This window comes from Miniopterus schreibersii, assembly GCF_964146895.1.
Source record: "Miniopterus schreibersii genome assembly, chromosome: 14".
Taxonomy (NCBI): domain Eukaryota; kingdom Metazoa; phylum Chordata; class Mammalia; order Chiroptera; family Miniopteridae; genus Miniopterus; species Miniopterus schreibersii.
In genome coordinates this window covers 32,320,011-32,340,603 of record NC_138114.1, presented here as the reverse complement: position 1 = coordinate 32,340,603, position 20,593 = coordinate 32,320,011, and the positions used below count along the sequence as shown (strand labels likewise).

The 20,593-nt window shown below is 37.4% G+C and overlaps 1 protein-coding gene across 1 annotated transcript; it reads right to left on the bottom strand.

The window, feature by feature from the left end:
• Positions 1-2,675: 2,675 nt before the first annotated feature.
• Positions 2,676-19,014, bottom strand: LIPN (lipase family member N; the record flags this gene model as incomplete). The annotated part of the gene is made up of 10 exons (XM_081158609.1): positions 18,939-19,014; positions 17,571-17,686; positions 16,851-16,968; positions 14,522-14,720; positions 12,838-12,947; positions 10,162-10,298; positions 8,203-8,349; positions 6,505-6,576; positions 5,892-5,963; positions 2,676-2,909 (listed from the first exon to the last, which is right to left on the bottom strand). The coding sequence occupies exons 2-10, from the start codon at positions 17,676-17,678 to the stop codon at positions 2,676-2,678; spliced, it is 1,197 nt and encodes a 398-aa protein (XP_081014735.1). The 5' UTR covers positions 17,679-17,686; positions 18,939-19,014.
• Between the last annotated feature and the right edge of the window lie 1,579 nt (positions 19,015-20,593).

Genomic DNA, 20,593 nt, shown 5'->3' with positions numbered 1-20,593 from the left:
ACTGAAGAATTTACAGTGCACATGAATTCATATTGATTAAAATTAATTTAATTGCTTGTATTTTTCTATAAAAATTATGAATGGGTATTTAAGTTTGAGAAACTATAGCAACCTAGTGAGCCTATTATGAGGTTGTGAGCATGAGATCCTTGCTTTGTATAAATGTAAAAGTAAGAAAAAAGGAAAAATATTATCAAATTTTCATAAATTCATATTACAAAGTCTGCAAGCTACTCATCGATGAAGGATTATTAGACTTTCTGCCTTCTTGCAACTGATCCAGATATTTCAGAAAGAATAGTGAAAAATGTGCTATAATTGACCTGACTAGCAATCTTTCACCCATCTCAATTTTTTTCCATCTTTATTGAGATATAATTGACATATAACATTGTTTAAATTGAAGGTGTACAATGTGTGACTTAATACACTTATACATTGTGAAATGTCTACCACAAAAAAGGTTAGTTAACAAATCCTTCATCTCACATAATTACTATTTGTTGTTTTTATTGTGAGAACATTAAAACTTTACTTTCATAGCATCTTTCAAGTAATCAGCAGTATTAACTAGTGTAACCATGCTATACATTAGATTTCCAGAACTTTTTCATCTTATAACTGAAAGCTTGTCTTTGAACAATATCTCCTCATTTCTCCCACCTCTTATTCTCTGGCAACCCCATTCTACTTTCTGTTTCTATGAGTTTGATGTTTTAAGATTCCACATATAAATGAGATGATACAGCATTTGTCTTTCTCTGTCTGACTTATTTCACTTAGCATAATGTCCTCAAGGTCCGTCCATGTTGTTGCAAATGGCAGGATTTCCTTTTTTATGGCTGAATATTATTCCATTGCATGTGTATATATACCATTCACTGATGGACATTGAGGTTGTTTCCATATCTTGGTACTGTGAATAATGCTGCAATAAACAGGGGAATGTAGATATATTTTCAAAATAGTGACTTCATTTCCTTTGGATACATACCCAAAAGTAGGATTGCTGGATCGTATGGTAGTTCTAGTCACTCATCTCAATTTGATGGTTATAGTTTGAAAAAATATATATATCATTTTCCCATCTCCTGCTTTAATTTTCCAAGTAATTTTGGTCTAGGTTAATACAAATATGACCATTGTCATTTATATAGCATCTGAACATATTTATACAAGTGTATGCTGAGGTGTGGATTTGAGGATATCAAACTTCCTGGGTTAAAATCACAAATCCTTCACTTGTGCATATTTGACTTTTATGCCTCATTTTTCTCTGTGCTTCAATTTTCTCAAATGTAAAATGAAAATGACCATAGTACTATCTCATAGGGTTATGAGTTTTAGATAAGATATATTATGTAAAACCCTTAGCAAAGAATAAGCTATTACTCAGACCTATGATAGTCAATATATTTGTTACCATATGCAGAGCTGGGGTATAAAAAGTACTGGTATGGTAAAATTGGGACATTATTTTCTTCTGTACCTCTTAGTTTAATTTAAAGCAGTGAAGCTTGGAGTTTTTAAAAAATACTTTTTATTGAAATAAAACATATGTAACAGAATAAAATGCATACATTGTAAATGTATAGCTTAAACTGATACTAAAACTTCATGCTATTCTTGGAACTCTTACTAAAGCCTAGAATCAATGTTTGGCATTATTTAGAGACTAAAATAAAGCAAGATTTTGGGTATTCCAAGTGCCTCTCCTTGATGGTTCTAAATTAGGCTTTCTGGGAACGCTTTAAATGTTACTTAGGTACAAATGCAGTAGTATAAATTCTACTTTGATAGCAAAGACATAATGGTTGATCAGTTGAGTTTATCTTTAGAGCAAAACAAGAGAGAATTATTTCTCATGTCATAAATTAGGGCTATTGCCTACTGACAATAAGCTCCGGTACACTATTATCAAAAAGCTTTATTAATTTCACCTTGTTTTAAAGACAGGGACCTATAGTGTATAGGTTTAATAATTAGTAATTTACCTTATCCTAGTCATTCCCAATTTTGTCTCCACCCCCCCCCCCCCCCCCCAAAGCTTGTAACAGTAAAACAAGCTCCTGGAGTACTTAAATTCTGTTGGTTTTTCATTCTGCTGTTTTCTTTCATGCTTGGTGCAGACCAGGTTTTATTTCATGGTTTGTATATAGATGACCATAATGACTATAGCCCTAAATATGACTTCAAGTAAGCCACAGGACCACAGTCCCCCAAAATATATTCCCAAAGGGCTGCCTTGACAAGCCTTGCTCTCTAGGCCAACACGCCTATGCTTTTGTTCAATCCTATGAAAAAGAGGGTGGACTCAGGTATCATTTTCATGAAGTGACTGTATATACTTGATATAGGAAAGAAAAAGCCTCTTTTAATTCCTCTTTCAACCGTACATTTAGCAAAGATAAGTTTACTAGATCTACTTGAATGAAAAAGAGGGCCTAGCCTTGACTGTGGGGGAAAGATTCTGAGATTTCAGATGTGGACCTTTCTGAGAGAGAGAGCAGAACAGTTGAAATAGTTTCTCATTGAGAATCCATGATAAGGAAACACTCAGCAACATCAACAAGGTGGTGAAGGATGCTGGAGTAGACCTCACTGCTGATTGTTATTTTTCCCAAAGCCTCACTGGCTTGGAAGCAACTTTTAACTGAAAAGTAGATCTGTTGCAGTTAGGAATATATCTTCATCAAATCTATGATTTTACTGTACACCCGTTCAGGAGCATCGAGGCCCCAGATGAAATCAACATGGTTCCAATCTGGCAACAGCTGGAAGTAATGAAGATTCCTGATTTGGGGGAGTATCCTGGCCACATCCTGGCTTGTTACAAGGACATCATTTCCACCAACCCAAACAGCAGTAGGCACTGTCATGGCAGTCAAGTCATACAGTGGAGGACGGCTCTATGGGAGAGAGAGAAAAGGCACTCATGAGAGGAAGCTCCTCACAGCAACAGCTAAATTCAACTAAGTAGAAAGGTTATCAAATCAACATCTACCAACTCCATAGCTCAGCCAGGCACTGAGGGAATAGGAAGGACATGTGCAATGGTCCTTATCTTCAAGGAGTTTGGAGAAACAAGGTCAGACAACCAAACAAACATTTGCATACAACATAGGGTATGATAAATGCCATAAAACACTCCATAAAGATAACAGAAGTGAAGACAAAGAAGAAATTATTCCCAACTAGGGGCTTCATATAAAAAAAAGTCATTTGAAATGGCTCTTGAGTGATGGTTGGATTTTGACAGATAGGAAGGAGGGTGGGAGGGCTTCTTAGCAGGCAGGAAGAGCGTGTGTGGCACAGTCAGGAATGGCAAGCTGTCCAATGTATACCGAGAGAAGAAAATATTTGAAAGACTACAGTAGGATATAAGATTGGAGTCAGTCAGTCTAAATGTCAGGATAAGGTATTAGGACATGTTTCAGAAGTTTTGGGGATGAAGCGGGGCCATTTCTCAGAGCTCTACCTTAGGAGCGTTGTATGGGCATGAGTTTGTGAAATGACTTGAAGAAGAAATAGGTGACAGATAGGTCCTGAAAAAAATTTAGACAAGCAGTATGGGCGGTCCACAGAAGGGGATAATTGAAGCTATGGAGATGGCTAAATTCTCCAAGAAAGAAAGATAGAGAGATGTAAAGAGTCTTGGGGGAATGTTGACAGTTGGAGAGTGGTGGGAAATAGAGAGTAGCCAGTGCAGAGGGCAAAGAGAACAAACAAAAAGGGAAGGAAAGAACTTAGAGATCATTGAGTTATGAAGTCCAAGTAGAGGAGTGAGTAGCAAGGAGACTATGGTACCTGTTTGTTTTTCATAATGGACAGGAGTTCATTTAAGAAAATAAAATGAGTAAGAGTGAAGAAGAAATGAGAAGAGATGGGGTCAAGGGCACAAGACCAGGCGAACTTGGAAAATAAGAGGATCTTCATTTCCTGAGCCAGAAAGGAAGGGCAGAATCAAGAGGACAGAGACATTTTAGTTGGGTAAGAGGGAGGTTAAGAAATCTTATTCATGCAACAAATAAGTATTGAGGGCCTAGTAAATGCTGGGTACTTTGCTAAGTGAGAAAATATTGGTGAACAAAAGAGAAGAAAATCCTTACTCTCATGGAGCTTACATGTGTTAATCCTCTTATTCTTGAAAAAATAGAGTGGGCACAGAGATTGTGCTGGAAACATAAGGAGAGGGCAAACTGATGAAATTAAATGTAACAAAATTGACTTCAAATGATCTAAAATCACAAACAAATAAAACAGGATGGGCCTGGAGTAGGACAGGGCTAACTAACTATTGATAAATTCTCAGGACATTTACACCATCACATACTTATCACATTGTACACTTCAATCTTAAAATTTTATTTGCCAATTTTACCTTAATGAAACTGGGGGGAAAAAAAACTAGATTATAACAGTCTTAACTGTGTTTGTGATAGTTTTTGTTCCATTTTCTTATAAATGTAAACAATATATAATATGCTGAATAAAAATAATGGATGACAACGGAAGTATGTAAATCCAAAATAGAACCTCCTTTACTCCATCATGTCCATTCACTTCATTCTTCCTTTCATCCCCTCTGAAGGTAATCACTTTAACATCTGTTGTTGTTTTTTTTTCTGACCCTTTTCTAAGCATTTGTGAATATATGCATTTACAAATGTACATAGTTTGAGTGGCAGGAGCAAACTTTTGTGGTAATGGAAATGTTCTACAAGATCTTGATTGTGTTGTGGTTACCCAAATGAATATATTTGTCAAAGTTCATTGAGTTCATGTAGGAATTAATGAATTTTATTGTGTTTAAGTAACACTTTAATCAAGCTGGTGAAAAATAATAAAAATATGCATAACTCTTGCAGTTGTCTTAAGAGCTAGCAGAATCATTTATTTGATAATTCAACACATTACTGAGAAACTGGCTAGTCTGATAGACTGTTTTGATGCTCAGAAGCAACTTAATTGACCTACATTTACACTAAAAATAGCTTTAAATGTGTCAGTCTGGGAAACCATTGGAAAAATTTAATTTAATGTGTTTAGTTCATACTGAGAAGCCCAGACTCAGACTTTGAGAAAAGAAATGATGGCAGCAACATTGATTAAAAGCACAGAAGGGCCAAAGGAGTCTATAAGTTTGGGTGTGTAAAGTTAAAAGGAAAAAGATGTCTTAGGACTCAAGTCTTCATGATGGATAACACTCTTTTAACATTCATGTGGTATCCCAATTCTTGCTGTTGGTATCAAGAAATGTGTATTCATTACTCTGTAAATTTTTGTAGATTTTTATAAAACAATTTTCATTATTATGTAGCCATTAAAAATTATGTTAAGCCCAGCGGTGTGGCTCAGTGGTTGAGCTTTAACCTCTGATGCAGGAAATTGCGGTTCAATTCCAATTAGGTTGCAGGTTCAATCCACAGCAGGGGGTGTGCAGGAGGCAGCCAATCAATGGATCTCTCTCATTGATGTTTCTATCTCTCTCTCTCCCTCTCCTTTCCTCTTTCTGAAATCGATAAAAATATATATATTAAAAAATTATGTTAAAAAACATCTTAGTAACATTGATTATGTCTTGCTATAACTATAAATAAAAAAATATTAAAAGTTAAGCTTTGTGATGCTGAGAAGACTGGAATAAATGCAACAAAATATTGATACATTGAATTATCTCTGGGTGGAGGGATTATAAATTATTTAATTTCCTTAGCATAGACTTCTTTTTTTTCTAGATTTTCTCAATGAGTATGTATTAAAATTAGAAAAGTTTTAAAAAGCTCTATCAATGTGAATACCACCAATTGCCAGGTAGGATTCTTCTCACTCTCAAATTCTTATTATAATGTCTCAAAACCAGCCTTCTGGGGGCATTCTGAATAACTCACCTGGTTGTAGTGACGCATGTTCTCAGCTTCACTTCCCCAGTCGTAAGCTCTCAATTCATCAGATCGGTAAAGCTGAAATAAATGTGTGGGGTTTTTTGGCAATGTAATTCAGAATAAGAATCATGAATGTTAACAGCAAGTCTCAGGAAAACACTGTAAACTGGGAAGAAAGCAAGGCTTCTGGACCGCTAGAAAGATGGAAATACATTTTTACCACTATGAAGACCAAGGTCAACAGAGAGAGAGCAATGATCTCCCTTGGTTTGAAGGAAAAGCTAATGGAAAACCAAAACTCAGGGGGAAGTCAAATCTCAGATATTTCTCTCTCTGGGGAAGGCTCACATCCCCGAGACTTTCCCAGTTTACCTCTTGCTTTAGCTCAGGGGCTATTTTACAAGCTCTGATTTAAGATGGGGATCATTTATGCTACCTACTTGGTCTACACCATACCTTGCCCTTTCTCTTAAAACCCACAGAAGTCAAACCTTTAAGACAGTGTCAAGGACAAACTGGAAACCAGCTGCTAAGCTTCTTCGAGCAGGCCTGCTAACTCTGTCCTTTCATGTATAATGAAAATAAGGATTGGAGTGGTTTTCCATGGTGAAGACACTACCTGTTTTATATGCAGGATGTTCTGTATCGACGATCCTGTGGGAGCGTGTGACATATACACGTCCATCCGACTCTGAAAGGAAATAAACCACATGTTGCAGCAAGAATCACCCACTGAAATAAACTATGTCTTTCAGAAAGAGGAAACAATTCTGCTAACAATTAGTAAACAAATACTGGGTTTCTGAAAATAATGAGGTGAATCATCCAGATAGATCTGAGTGTGTCAGCCCTTGTACGTGAGTGAACCGTGGGCAGGCCAGTGGCATGGGTGGTTGGAGAGCAAACTTGCCCTGGCTCTGGAACTATAAGATCATTTGTTTACTCTGAAGTAGAAGAAGCAACAACGGACTTCATGGAGGAAAGGAGTTGTGTGCAAGGGGGCAGGGGTGGCGGGGTGCATATGTATGGACATGCTCTGTCACCGATCAGTAGAGCAAAACACCTGGATTTCAGGATCTAACTTTGTTGATTATAATCTTTGTGACTTTGGGCAAGTTATCTAACATCTCCGAGTTTCTGTATTTCCATCTATTAAATGAAGATACTAAAATTCATGCTACCAATTAGGAGGGCTCTTGAGAGAATAAAATAAAATATTGTAAAAGAAAAGCTAATAAACAATCATTTCTATGTGCACTGTACTTCAATCTTTGTAAACATTACAGAGATATAATAGTAATCATAATATATCTCAGAATATAAGAAAACTAATCAAGAGAACTATTAAAAATCTATACCTTTGAATAAGTAGGCTTTGGACAACGGCCCTCATAGTTTTTAGTCTAACACAACCTAGCTTCTTAATGAACAGGAGTAAGGTGGGGTGGCAGAGAAATGTTTGGGGCTAGCTTTACTGTCACAGTCTAATTTGGCTGCCATTTGGAATGACAGAGGCAACTACCCAACAACACTCCCCTGCAGATGTCAACTCCTCCTCCTCTTTGAATTCTCAATAACAGGAAACAAAGAGTTGATGACACGGGACTGCTGCTTGTTCATAGAAAAGGGATTCCATTTCCATTCCTTTCTGTCATACTTTCTGAGTTAAAAGATGAGTTTTACTTGAGGCCAAAGTCGTCCAACATGCGAGGGCACGCATGAAATAAGTTCAATGCTTGTATGTGCTTCTCTTCTTTTCTAGGATTTTGTTTTAATTTTATTAAATTTATTGGAGTGACATTGGATAATAGGGTCATTTCAAATGTACATTTCTATGATACATGATCTGTATATTGCATTGCATGCCCACCACCCAAAGTCAGATCATCTTCTGTCACCATATATTTGGCCCCCTTTGCCCTTTACTACCACCCACCCCCGTCCTTCTGGTAGCCACCAGGCTGTTGTCTGTGTCTATGAATTTCAGTTATATTCTAGGATTTTATTTTTTAATGCACTGTCAAACTCACTGTAGTAAGTGATGGCTGATTATGAACATGTGAAACTAACACCCGCTGCAGAACATTCATTTTCCTAAACTTGACCAGGGATGGAAGGATGAAGCTGCCTCTTCATTCTTTTTCCCAACCTTCACATTCATGGTCCATTGAATTCCTAATCTATGCATAGCTAATCTCTGCATTTAAGGGCTTAGAATATCATATTAATTTATGTAGTGTAATAGATACATCAAAATAAATAAACAAAAAGCTGGAATTTCTAAAACATCCAATGGTCCCATAATCCTTATACATACCATATTCATATTTTTCCTGTTGTATCCAGCCCATAAGGACATTATTTCACTACATATCACCCATGATATTTTATTGTTGCAGATTTTGACAAAAGGTGACAGCTCTGAATTGTTTCCTAAAAAGAAACCTTTGGTACCAAAAAATTTCTGTAAAAATAAAAAATAATTATCTTTTCAAGAACTGTTTCCAAACTTTTCGACATTCTCATCATCACAGAAATAAGAATTCTTGGGGATCTATTTGTATTTGTATTTGCTGTTGCAGTCAAGGAGACCAAGTCATCCAGGCAAAGGAACTACTTATGAATCCGTCTGCACCCAGGGAAGATCACCAGACATAATTTATAAAGAGATTGCAGTGAGGGCCCTCCACCCCAAATTCACATCTTCATGGTGAAGCTTCTTTGTATTCTGTAACCAGTAATTGGTTTCATTTTTAATTTCTCAGAAATTGGCAAGAAAAGCAGAACAGTTTCTCCCTAAGGTTAAAGATTGCCTTGACTAAGAAGGAAAAGCAGGGTTTTCCTTATTACCCATGTGTGCCTTGTTTTACTAGTAGTGTCCAGATTAGTTAGTTCTTATGCTGAAAAGTAGAGAATGGTGCACCAAAGAGGGGGTGCCAATGGACAGAAAAAAAATAGATGTCGTGGGAGGCAGCATGTTAAAACTTCTAGGGCTTGGGAAAGTAAGCCTGGGTGGGGAGTCTCTGATGAAAGGACTGGAGCTTCTGCAGGCAACAGATATTATGAACTGGCAGGAGGGGCCAGGGATGGGGGTCAAAATGGCAGGAAATTTGACAGTAGGAGATATGAAGCAGATAAGCCAAGGACAATATTTTCCTTAGACCCAATCTTTGTAGGCAAAGCAATGCATATGCAAAGCTGGTGTGTTTAGTGATAGATGTGTCCATCTCGGAATTTAATTTACCTAATTTGTCTGCTCATTCTGTTCAAATATAGGAAACATCCAACACTGATATCAACACACTTTACAACAGAACTATCGACTGCAGGAAGGGAAGTTACATCACTTGAGCTCAAGTAAGCAATGCAATCAAGCTATCATCAAACCAATCATTAGGTCCTATGGAAATTCTTCCTTGTCTTAGCTCAACAAATACTTTTTTTTCATTTCCACTGCTCCGCCCTAAACCAGGGCCTGATTTTATATGTAAATTACTGTGGTACCCTAATTGGTCTCCTTGCCTTCACTTTGACCAAAATTCATTTTACCCTTCACCCCAAACTTAAGGTGCAGTCTTGGTAAAAAGCTATGTTCATCTTGCCAATGACCTTTTAAAAGAAAGAAAAAACAAATAGAAAAGTAATTTTAATGGATAAAATTCCAAATTTACAATTAGCAATCAAACTGCTTTTCCAATCCTTGTAAAATAACCAATAAATATTTGGATACGTAATTGAGTTGTAAGACAATTAGTCTTTAGAATCATAGAATACTTTGGAAAATTAGTATTTACTTAGTACTAGAATACTTTAGTAAATTAGAACAAGAACCTGGATGGAAAGAATTCTATTATTCAAATTTATCTAACATCAAAGTCAGGGATGTCAGTTATCATATGAAACTAGAAAAATATCTTCCCTTTGGGCATTGTGCGTTCATTGACCTGCCCAGTGGAGTAAGAAGGGAACAAGAAAACTTACGAATGAGCTTTAAATTGACATAGCACTCAGCTCAGCTAGCAATGTGGTGTATAGTCAGGTCTGCTAATGACTGAGTGTAGTAAATTGTATATGAGAACTCTGGATACTGTGGTACAGAGACACACACACACACACACACACACACACACACAAATAAGAACATGGTTGCAGAGCCTGGTTTCCACAGATTTTATCTAAACTTCCTACTTTTACTTCATCACAGATTTAAAAGTTATGAAGATCTATGATCCAAAACGAGACCCTCAAATATATTTTGGTGAAATGGGGAGCCTACCTTGATTGCGGAAGTTGGAAGTAGAAAAAAACTGGTAAAAATGCCCTTGGGATATTTGAATGAGGCCACAGGACTCAAGGCAAAATTCATTTTGATTCTTTGTGCCACCTCAGGCATGGTGGAAAAGGCTATAAACCCTGAGAGAACAGGAGAACAAGACAATCTCGTAAAAATGAGAAATACGCAGTGTTTCTATTAAGAAAAGTGGGACTCTGTCATTTGTATCTTTCTACTGTGATGATCTTGAAAATGAATTGGGAGACTCTTCTGAGTTATTCTGCAGAGACAATCTGTCTTCAGTCCTCTCTGCTCTCAAATCTCCCTTTTTAATTTTTTTTTAATTTTTATTTTTAAATTCTGGATACTTTAACTTGGTTGGGGAAAGTGAGAGATAAGCTGTTGAAACAACTACTGCCAAGTGAACTATGGACAACCTCACTTTGAAAGCATGGGGTGAGGGCTGGCAATGTGGTCATTTCACCCCCATCTCTGAGGTGCTGGAATGAGTCCCAGAGCTTCCAGAAGGAAAGAGTCAGTTCATGGGAGGTGAGTCACTAGGGTCTTTCTGCAGTATCATCAAGTTATTCCAGCTTCTCTTTCTCACAATGGAATGAGATTTCTTTGCTCCCACTGCTTCACCTGATGCTTACCAACCCTCTAGAACTTATTCCTGCTTCCTAGAGGGAAGGGGATTTCCTTGGTCCACCGTGGTCCCTGGGAGAACCAGGAGTCTCCATTTGCTCTGATAATTAAGCAATAGCATTGCACCCGCTGCTAGCCCCACGAGGGTGAGGGTGAGGGTGAGGGTGAGGGTGAGGGTGAGGGTGAGGGTGAGGGTGAGGGTGAGGGTGAGGGTGGAAATCAGCACCACACAGAAGCAGCTATGTGGAGTTTCTGTGTTTGGTTCTCCAGGGTGCCTTCTTGGTCCCCTCTGTTGTGTGTGTGTGTGGGGGGGGGGTAGGTAGGAAGGTGTGTGTGGCCATAGTAGAAGCTGTCCCCCCCCCGAAATTCTTATTGAAACTGTCCTGACCAAAAAAAGAGCTGACTTTGTATCAATTGACTGAGCAATTGATGTAAGACTCTGCAACAGGCAAAATACTTCCCCCTAGATCTCTGTGAGCTTTTTGTTGGTCATACTGACTGGGGGCCTTATTATCACTTAGTGAGTTGGGGTCTGGGTAGCCAAATGCCTTGCAAAGAGTGGACCCTTCTGATGAAACAAAAATTGCTCTGCCCAATACGCAAATAATGTTCACTAAAATTTTATATGCCCTAAATGCAATGCAGATCACTGATAATCAAACTTTCCGTTTTCATTGCAGAACAGATACAAGAGCATATATAAGTCCTACCCACTTTTCTAGACCCCACTCAAGTCATTCCTGCTCCATCCAAGGCCCAAGCACCTCATGGATGAAGTCAAACTGACCTGGTATGTATCTCTGTTCTGTTTCTTATGTGCTAAGAGACCTTGAGCAATCCACTTAATTTCTTTGAATTTATGTTTCCTCTTCTGTGAGATAGAAATAATAATAATACTAGGATTCTTCTGAAGCTTAAAGAGAGATATTATGGGAAAGTTCCTAAACACAGGGTCCTAAACCTAGTAAATGCTCAATAAGTGTTAGCTATGATAGTGTAATTATTTACCTGTTAGTGACCATTGTTTTTTTTGGGGGGGGGCATGGGAAAGGGGCATCTTCTATTAATTCTTTGATACTCTTATAGAAGAATGCTCTCTGATGCTCCCTGCCTGTTTTAAGCTTATAAGATGCCAGTCAGTATAAAGCACTGGTAAATATATATTTGCTGTTGATAGTAATGGCAATTATGAGACAACTGTAAGAATGTTTACTGTCTCTTGCACAGTTTCACTCATATTTAATTTTCACATAATCTCTTAAAATTGGAAACTTCAGTGGAAGATCACTAGCAAATTCACACTTTTAACTGTCTGGATCCCTTTACATTTTTATTTGGAACTAGAGTATTGATCTCCCCCCCCCCAAAAAAATGTAGGAAAACATTAAGAAGTATGTTTTCAAAGTCTTGGACTTTAAAAAGAAATTCTACATAGCTCTTACAGCTAATTGATATCATTCTATTCTATTCTATTCTATTCTATTCTATTCTATTCTATTCTATTCTATTCTATTCTATTCTATTCTATTCTATTCATTTATTATATGCTAAATAGATAAGCCCAGTTGATTTATTATAGTAAGCTTTCATATTTCAACTAAAAAAAAGTGATCATATCTTTTCAATTTGTTCAAATATAAGTATAAGCTCCTCCTTTTTATTAATTTATTTTTTAAATCCCATGTGGGTTGTGAGGAAGATGTGATTATATTCTTAAGGGATTATTTTATGTCATTAGGCTTTACATTTTCAGCTCAGAGGGAGTCTAGAAACTTACTCTTTAGATGCTTCTTTGGATTTGGGGTACATGTTATTCTGGGAAATTACATCACCATTACAAATGTGTTGTTGTTGGTCAGAAATGGAGGAAAGATTTGGCTTATATACAGTCTCTGAAATTCAGGCTTATAGCCACTTAGGTTAAGCACAGGACAGAGAATTAAGGACACTATTCATGGCAATAACTGTTCCAATTTAAAGGTGAACTCTTGCAAGATTCTGACCCTTGTAAAACATTGACCTTTGTAAACATACCTACTGTAGTGCCAAGTGAATGTCCAATAAAATACAACTTCTCCTGCCCGGTTTTATTTACAATGAAGTCTATTGTTCCCGGGAGATCATATTTGGCCATTTCATCAAAACTGCAAAACAAAACAGGGGCTTATAAATACTCGCAAGTAAGTTTGAAATTCAGAGCATTTGCTCACTTACTTTTTACACTTATTTGGTGTGTATTTTATTATTTATCCAATTGTATGTAAGCTATTGTAGCTTTTGTTTGCTGCATTCATGTGGGTTACTTTCTAATAACAAGAATGATTTCAAGACTTGTGTATAGTATCTGAAGTTCACTCGTATCACTCCCTTCCATTGGGTTGGTTTCCCTTCCCTTCCCACAGCTAGTTTTTGTGCCTCTACTTTAGACTCCCCCAGGGGACTTAAGACACTTAGGGCCATTTTAATACCCCACTTTGGAAACAGAACTGGTTGTAAATCACAATTCTAGCAAGTACTACCTTTTGATTAGTTACTTAAATGCTCTAAGCTTAAGTTTCCTTATCTATGAAATGAACATGATAGCACCTGCTACATATAAGGGATGTTAGAAGGGTTGGATAGTATTAAAGAAGTGACTCTGGCTGCCAGTAAGCACCCAATTAGATGTTGCTGCTGTTAATATATATTCCTGTCCGTATAAAGGAATATGTATTGAACATGTACCCAAATCATATAGTACCAGTTCAGCTGGCATTAATACAAAACAATTAGTACATAACTTTTAGTTGAGTCAGGTCCCTCATGACTTAGAGGACTGCTTATTAGAACAGCATGTGAGGAAATCTCTAGATCTATACTCCCAAGTATGGGAATTGTGATGCCTTACAGTAAACAAGATCCAAGCTTCCAGCCAAGGACCAGTGACACAAAATATTTCCCGATGTTTGCCACACTGACCAAAAGCTCTGACCCTAACAATTTATTCTATCTTTCCTTTCTTCTCCGCCTGCCAGTGGGTTCTGGGCATTTCATTACTATGGCAGGAGTGCCCACTCTGTTCTAGCAGCGGGCTTGCATATGAACAGGGAGCTTAGGCCTGTGAGGGGGAGGCTACTGTGGGCACCAGCCTGACCTCTGGTGGCAGCAGAAACCACTTTCACTGAAACTGTATCAAAGGATTCTTCTCCATTGCCCATTAATAAGGTTTGAAAGACCTCAAATTGGAATTTTTCTGTAAATAGAATCCTATACAGTTCAACCACAGTTTCTCTAAATAAAATACAGTAGTGATACACACCACTGTGAAATCCATTGGCTGTCCGAGAGAAAAGACTTGTATTAGTAGCACTAGAATGAATAGAAGCTTTGTGAGGGCAGGGACTTTGTTCCCTCTTGAATGCTCAGGGCTACAGTAGTGCATATAGTAGGCACTCAGTAAATATTGAGCAAACGCATACATTGGTCATAAGAATTTCCTGAGCTGTCTCTCTTGGGACATACCTTTAATGCATACATTGGATAGAAATGGATGTTAAAATAATCTTGTTAAAATGATATAATTTGACTATGGAAGAATCAGTGGGAATCAAAGCTTCTTGCTGTTTCTGTCCTTTGAGATGTTACTACAAAGAGTGTGACTTCAAATATCATAGATTGTTATTCACATCATTCACACTATTATATTCAAAGAATTTGTCTCCAACTTGATACGGTTTACCTAAAGGCCCAGAATTTCTCTTCAGTCACTGACAGTGTTTTGTGTTTTCTTGACCAAGTGTTTCCCCGACTGTTCCCCATCCAGACATCGTAACCTGCATCTGCGAGAATGAATCCGAGGCTTCCATTGGCATAATTGTCAAGCCAGGAGGCATTGTCTATAAACAGGGCGTGCTGCATGTACACAACTGGCCGGGGACCTGGAGCGAGAGAGGAAGAGAGAGGAGAGATAGATAGACAGAGAATGAGAAAATAATTTATGATAAATAAAGCATCTCAGGAACATGATAGAAACATACACATACAAACACACACACATATACACACATGCACACACATGCCCCACACCAGAAAAAGCAAAAACCAAAAACAGCACTCACTTTTCCCTGTCATTAGTGTAGGGCTATATGATCACATAACAAATTTCTTGAGCACATACTTTGTACCTGGTGTTACACTGACTAACTGACGATGCTTGAGCTTATTCAGTTCTTGCAATAACTCTATGAAGTAGCTACTATTTTGGCGATCCTTGTTTCACAGGTGTGGATACCAAGACTTAAGCTAATTAAGTAACTTTCCCAAGGGGTGACCCAGCTAACAAGGTACAGAGCCAGGACTCAAGCTTGGTTCTGTTTCATGCCAAAGTCTGTGCTTATAACTGCCCTGCTCCATGTTTTCATATTTACATATCTTCTGGGTTTGGCTTACAAAGACATGAAAGTGATCACATTTAATAGAGTCCTGTGCCTCTTCCAGGGAGGAAGAGGGGGTGAATGTAAATGGACAATCACTAATTTCCCACCAAGCTTCTAACTGAACACCCAGCCTCTACCCACTGGAGAGCATTTGAAAGTTACAATAGTAAAATCAGTTCAACACCCCTCTGCCAACTCTCAAATTCCCAATGGAGAGCGTATTCACTGGGGGTGATGGGAAGGACCAGGGTGAAATGTTCCCAAACGGCACAATAAATTCATTGTTAAGAGCACAGACTCTGGATTCAGGTTGCCTGAGGTTGGATCCTGGTTCTGTCACTTGCTATTTGTGTGACTTCAAGTCTATTTCATAACCTGTTTGCCTGGGTTTCATCATCTGTAAAATTATAACTATTAACAGTATTGATCTCATAGGGCTGCTGGGAAGTTCAACTGATTTAAATCAATATAAAGCTTTTGGAACAATACACTTTTAGAATTACTTTTAATTCCAAATCTTCCCAAATTCTCCCTCCTGAAGCAAAACTTTTCCTTACAATTTTTTTCTCCTTTTGTATTTTATAGTTCCTTCTCCCCCAAGCCCGAAGGAAATTTAATTTTGCCAAAAACAAACAAACAAAAAAGATAAAGAAAAAGACTGAAGAAGCCCTATTTAATTTGAATTTCAGATAAACAATGAATAGTGTTTTCATTTGAGTATTATACCCTCAAGTGAGACATAGATGAAAAGTTCCTTTGTTGTTTCTCTGAAATTCATATTTAACTGGGTGTCTCATGTTTTGACAGATAATCCTACTCACATCACACTCCCCCCTCCTTTTTTTAAAACTCTTAGATTACAAATTTCTTTCTGAGAGGGAGAAAATGTCGAACAACATGATTATAGCTGCCTCTGAACATGGATGTTGAGAGAGATGATGCAAAATGGTCATGATAAATGGTTTGCCACTGAGGTTTTGCAGAGATTTCGCTTACTTTTCTCTCTCCCTCCTCAGAGGCATTTCCCCCTCTGCTGTGCATGGCTGGCTACTCATTCTCCAATGAAGCCATATTAACAAACACCATGCTCTTTCATTCCACAAATCATTAGTCCCTTAGGTTAAAGCATATGTGAATGTTAAAGTTTTCTTTCCTGGAAAAAGTTTCAGAAATGCCAATCATTTAAGTTGAATTTTTAATCCAGAAGAGGGAGGCCTATTAATTCTAGTGAGGGACCAGAGAGACTCTTTGAGTACACCCTACGGCTAACTTTATACAACCCAGCAAATCCCTTTCCAACAGTAAGGAAATCCGCTTTCTTGGAATACAGCAATTTATCACATGTGTCACAGGAAAATTCACTATGAGCTCACAAAATGTAGGCCCCACCTTTGCATTTACACCCAAACAAGCAAGCCTAGTTGCAGTCAACAAGACCAGTCTTGCCCTTTGTATTTTTAGTTTCTTGCGGTATTCAGAGAATTGAAAAAGAATGAGACTCCCTGTTAACCATTTAAAGAGTAATGCAAAATTCAAACAAACTTTGATGAATCAGTCACTCTCTTAAAGAAAAGCCAGCATTACATTTTAGTTATATCCAGTCCTTCTTATCAGGAGAGACACAACTCGTACCTGTGCTTTTAGTGTCTCTTCGCCCATGAGGAATTCTGTTGATGTTGAGGATGTACCCATCTTGAGTGATGACTTCATACTCTTCACTGGGGTAGCCATTATAGGTGATTACTTCGCTCTGCCCAGTGAAAACACAGGCATTAGCTAAACATCTTCTAGAAAGGTTATCAAAAAAAATTAGAACAAAGTGTCTGGTGTATGCTTATAGGGGTAAATTGTCTGTAATCTGTAGCCCCAGGTAACTGTAAGATTAATTTATTACATAAAGTCTTGATAAAAAAGTAAGTAGAATATTAGAAAATGTCTACTATTGGCATTTTAAGGGAGTGGGGAGAGAAAATATTTAACATCGATCCATTCTTTTGACAAAACTATATTCTCAAGTCAATTGTCTTTTGAGATCCTTATTGGTTTAAAGATAATAAAATCATAGCCCAGTAGAGAGCAGTTATAAATATCATCCAGGTGGCTTAAAATATAAATTTTGATATTATTAAAATATTGTCTATAAAAATACAGTTCTGCTTTGCATTACTAGAAAGTACTATTTATTCAGCCAAAAGAGCAGGTTTAACTAGCTTGACTCTTGGAGAAATGTTAAAAATCACCTGTTTTATCTGTCTCCTTATCAGAGATTTTCAGCTACAACAGGACCTTTAATAATTTTATAACCCATTAATCTGCTTTATTTGATGTTCTCCGGAATTTTCCATGACTTACAATATTCATGAACACTTCAGGATTTGCTTCATTTTCCAAATTAAAGAATTTATCAGCCTTTAAAGTTCCACAAATCAAACAGGTTGTTGTTAAAAACAGCCACATCATGGGAATGCCTGACATAAAACATTTAATAATCACAGATTAATTTTATATATCAGAGTGGATTAACAAAATGAAAATAATACCCTAATAAAAATTTGACTATCATCCTGAGAAAGCTGAGAAAGGATAGAAGGGAACATAGATAGTGAGCTAACTCTGAGCATTATTAAACTATTTTTTCACATAAAAATACCTTGACATAGTCCAGTTCTAAAAATAAAATGAATTTAATCTTGTGAAATTTTAGTCTAAAATGAATTTATTTTTTGTGTCTTATTTTTATAAAAAATTTTCAATTATTTTAAGTCTTTACTCACCTATGAGTTGCCAGAACACCTAAAGATTCACAGGACATGTGTCCACACCATGGCAAAGCTAAAAGTGGAGATATCCTATAGTCTAGCTCAGCATCCCACAAAACAAACAAGAACTGAAGCTTCAACCAAACAAACAAGCTTACAATAGGTTTCTAGTGATGTGATTATTTCCTTTGTGAACACCCAAAGGCAAATTTTAAATAAATGTGCAACCTATCCTCTTTGGCATCGCTTAAATCATGTCTCCTCAAAGGCAAGACCACATCGTCTCAGTGCAAAGAGCTCATCATATGAGAGAGTGCCAGTGGCCTGAGTTGAAGTTCAGGCTCACTACAAACAAGATTCCTAGCCTTGGGCAAGTTATTTTTAGTGGCTTTGTCTCTTGGTTTCTTTGATGGTAGAGTGAGGATAATAATGTTACATGGTTATAGAGAAGATTATAGGTTAGAAAGAAGACTATGTGGCATATAAAGCACTAAGCGCAATGTAAGCTCTTTCACTGCACAGTCATTGAATAAGTAATATCAGAGAGCCTTTGCTATAACAGATTAATGATGGACTTCTAGAAATTCTGAATTTACTTTTGAAATGAAATAACTTTCCATACATTTGCTATCTGGTTGAAGACAATTTTATATCTGTAAATGTTATATAATTTTAAACATTTTTGAAAAGAATAGTAACTAATATCTATTGAATGCTTGGCTTGTGCTGTTCTAAACACTTCACATATGTTATTTAAACCTCAAAGAAACTCCATGAGGTAGTTACTGTTATTATACTCATTTTTATCAATGAAAAAAACAAAGGCTTAGAGAGATTTAAGATCTGCCCAAGGTCACAATTGACAGAACAAGGACAAGAACGCAGACAGCCTCCCTTCAGAGCCCTGACACCTGGTTGCCATGCCCAGCTGCCTCCTGGTTGTGATAAATCTTGATTTTACCTGTTACCAAGGAATCCTATGGATTAGGAACTTCTGATCTTCGGCATGTGACATCAGGTTGAAGAATGAGACGTGGATGCAGTGACAGTTAGAAACTAGACAGATGAGAGACAGGAAATCCCTGGAAATGGGGAAACCCTGGACTGTGACACACCCAGGGCGTCTTCCTAACACACCAAATGCCACAATGCACTTGTGGATTGGGAAACAATGGTTTATATGATGCCAAATAACCAGTTTGACTGAGTCCTTATGTTTCCACTGAGTGTCTATTGCTGTTGGGAGGGTTCAGCAACATTTTGAAACCAATGAGTCAAATGGTGAAGTAAAATGTATTCAGGATCCTAATACAATAGATCAGACATAATAATAGCTACCTTCTCAGTCTTACAGCATTACTGTGAGGGTCAAATGAGGTGATATACAATTGACCCTTGAACAACTCGGGATTGACCTGCATGGGTCCACTTGTATGCAGATAATTTTCAATAAATATTGTAAATGCATTTGCTCTTCCTTATGATTTTCTTAATAACATATTGTTTTTTTCTCTAGCTTACTTTATTGTAAGAATACGGTATATAATACCTATAATGTGCAAGATATGTATTAATTGATTGTTTATGTTGTCGGCAGGCTTCCTGTCAATAGTAGGATACTAGTAGTTAAGCTCTGGTGGAGTCAAGTGATAGATTTTCAACTAGGTAAGGATTCAGGATCCCTAATCCCCTTGTTGTTCAAGGATCAATTGTATGTGAAGATACTGATGTCAACCATCTAGTGCAGCGACTTTCAACTTGGGTGCCACAAGAATTTTTAAGACATGCAAGACCTGACTATTTAGAGAGGGGCACTGACCTCATTTCCCTTAGATTGTCAAGTAAAAGAAAAGACAACAGCCAACACAATAGCCATCCAGTGTGAATGCCTAATCTTGAACCATAAATATTTAGATCATATAATAGAGCTGGATCTTATTGGTCATATCACATAATAGGATTGAGTCAGATTGGTTAATTCTTGGTACCAGAAATCCTTATAGTATACATATATTGCCACCTGGTTTTTTTTTTAAATCACTTGGAGCAGAAAGGGTAGGTTATTACTATTTTTTGTGTGTAAATCAATGGAAGTTATACCTATTTTTTTTTTGGTCAGATCAGCAAATAATACATTTTTTGGTGTGCAGCAGAATTTTAGTAATTAGTTTATGTGTGCCATGAGATAAAAAAGGTTGAAAATCACTGACAGTGTCCAAGGATGTGACTGATTATAACTAAACTGACAAGCTGAGGCCATCCTGACTCCCAATTCTTGAGTCCAGGAAAAGTTTGGAACTAGCAGTGTGGCAGAGGAAACTGAACATATTGCTAAAGGGATTCACCGCGCTGCCAACGTTTGCAGCAACCACTGTGGAGCTGACCCACAAACCATTTAGCTGCTGCCTTAAACAAGGTAGAGGTGGAGACCTAAGGAGAATGAAGACAATTTAGCTCTAAGCCCCACCTGATACTAGATAACGGAGGAGTATGTACCCCAGTTTTCTACTTCACTTTGCATGCCTGGAGAGCCCAAGCAGTAAGGAAATTCCTTTCATTTTCTAACAGGAAGAAGGGTAAAGTTGCTACCCAGCATGGTACAGGAGCTTTAGTTCT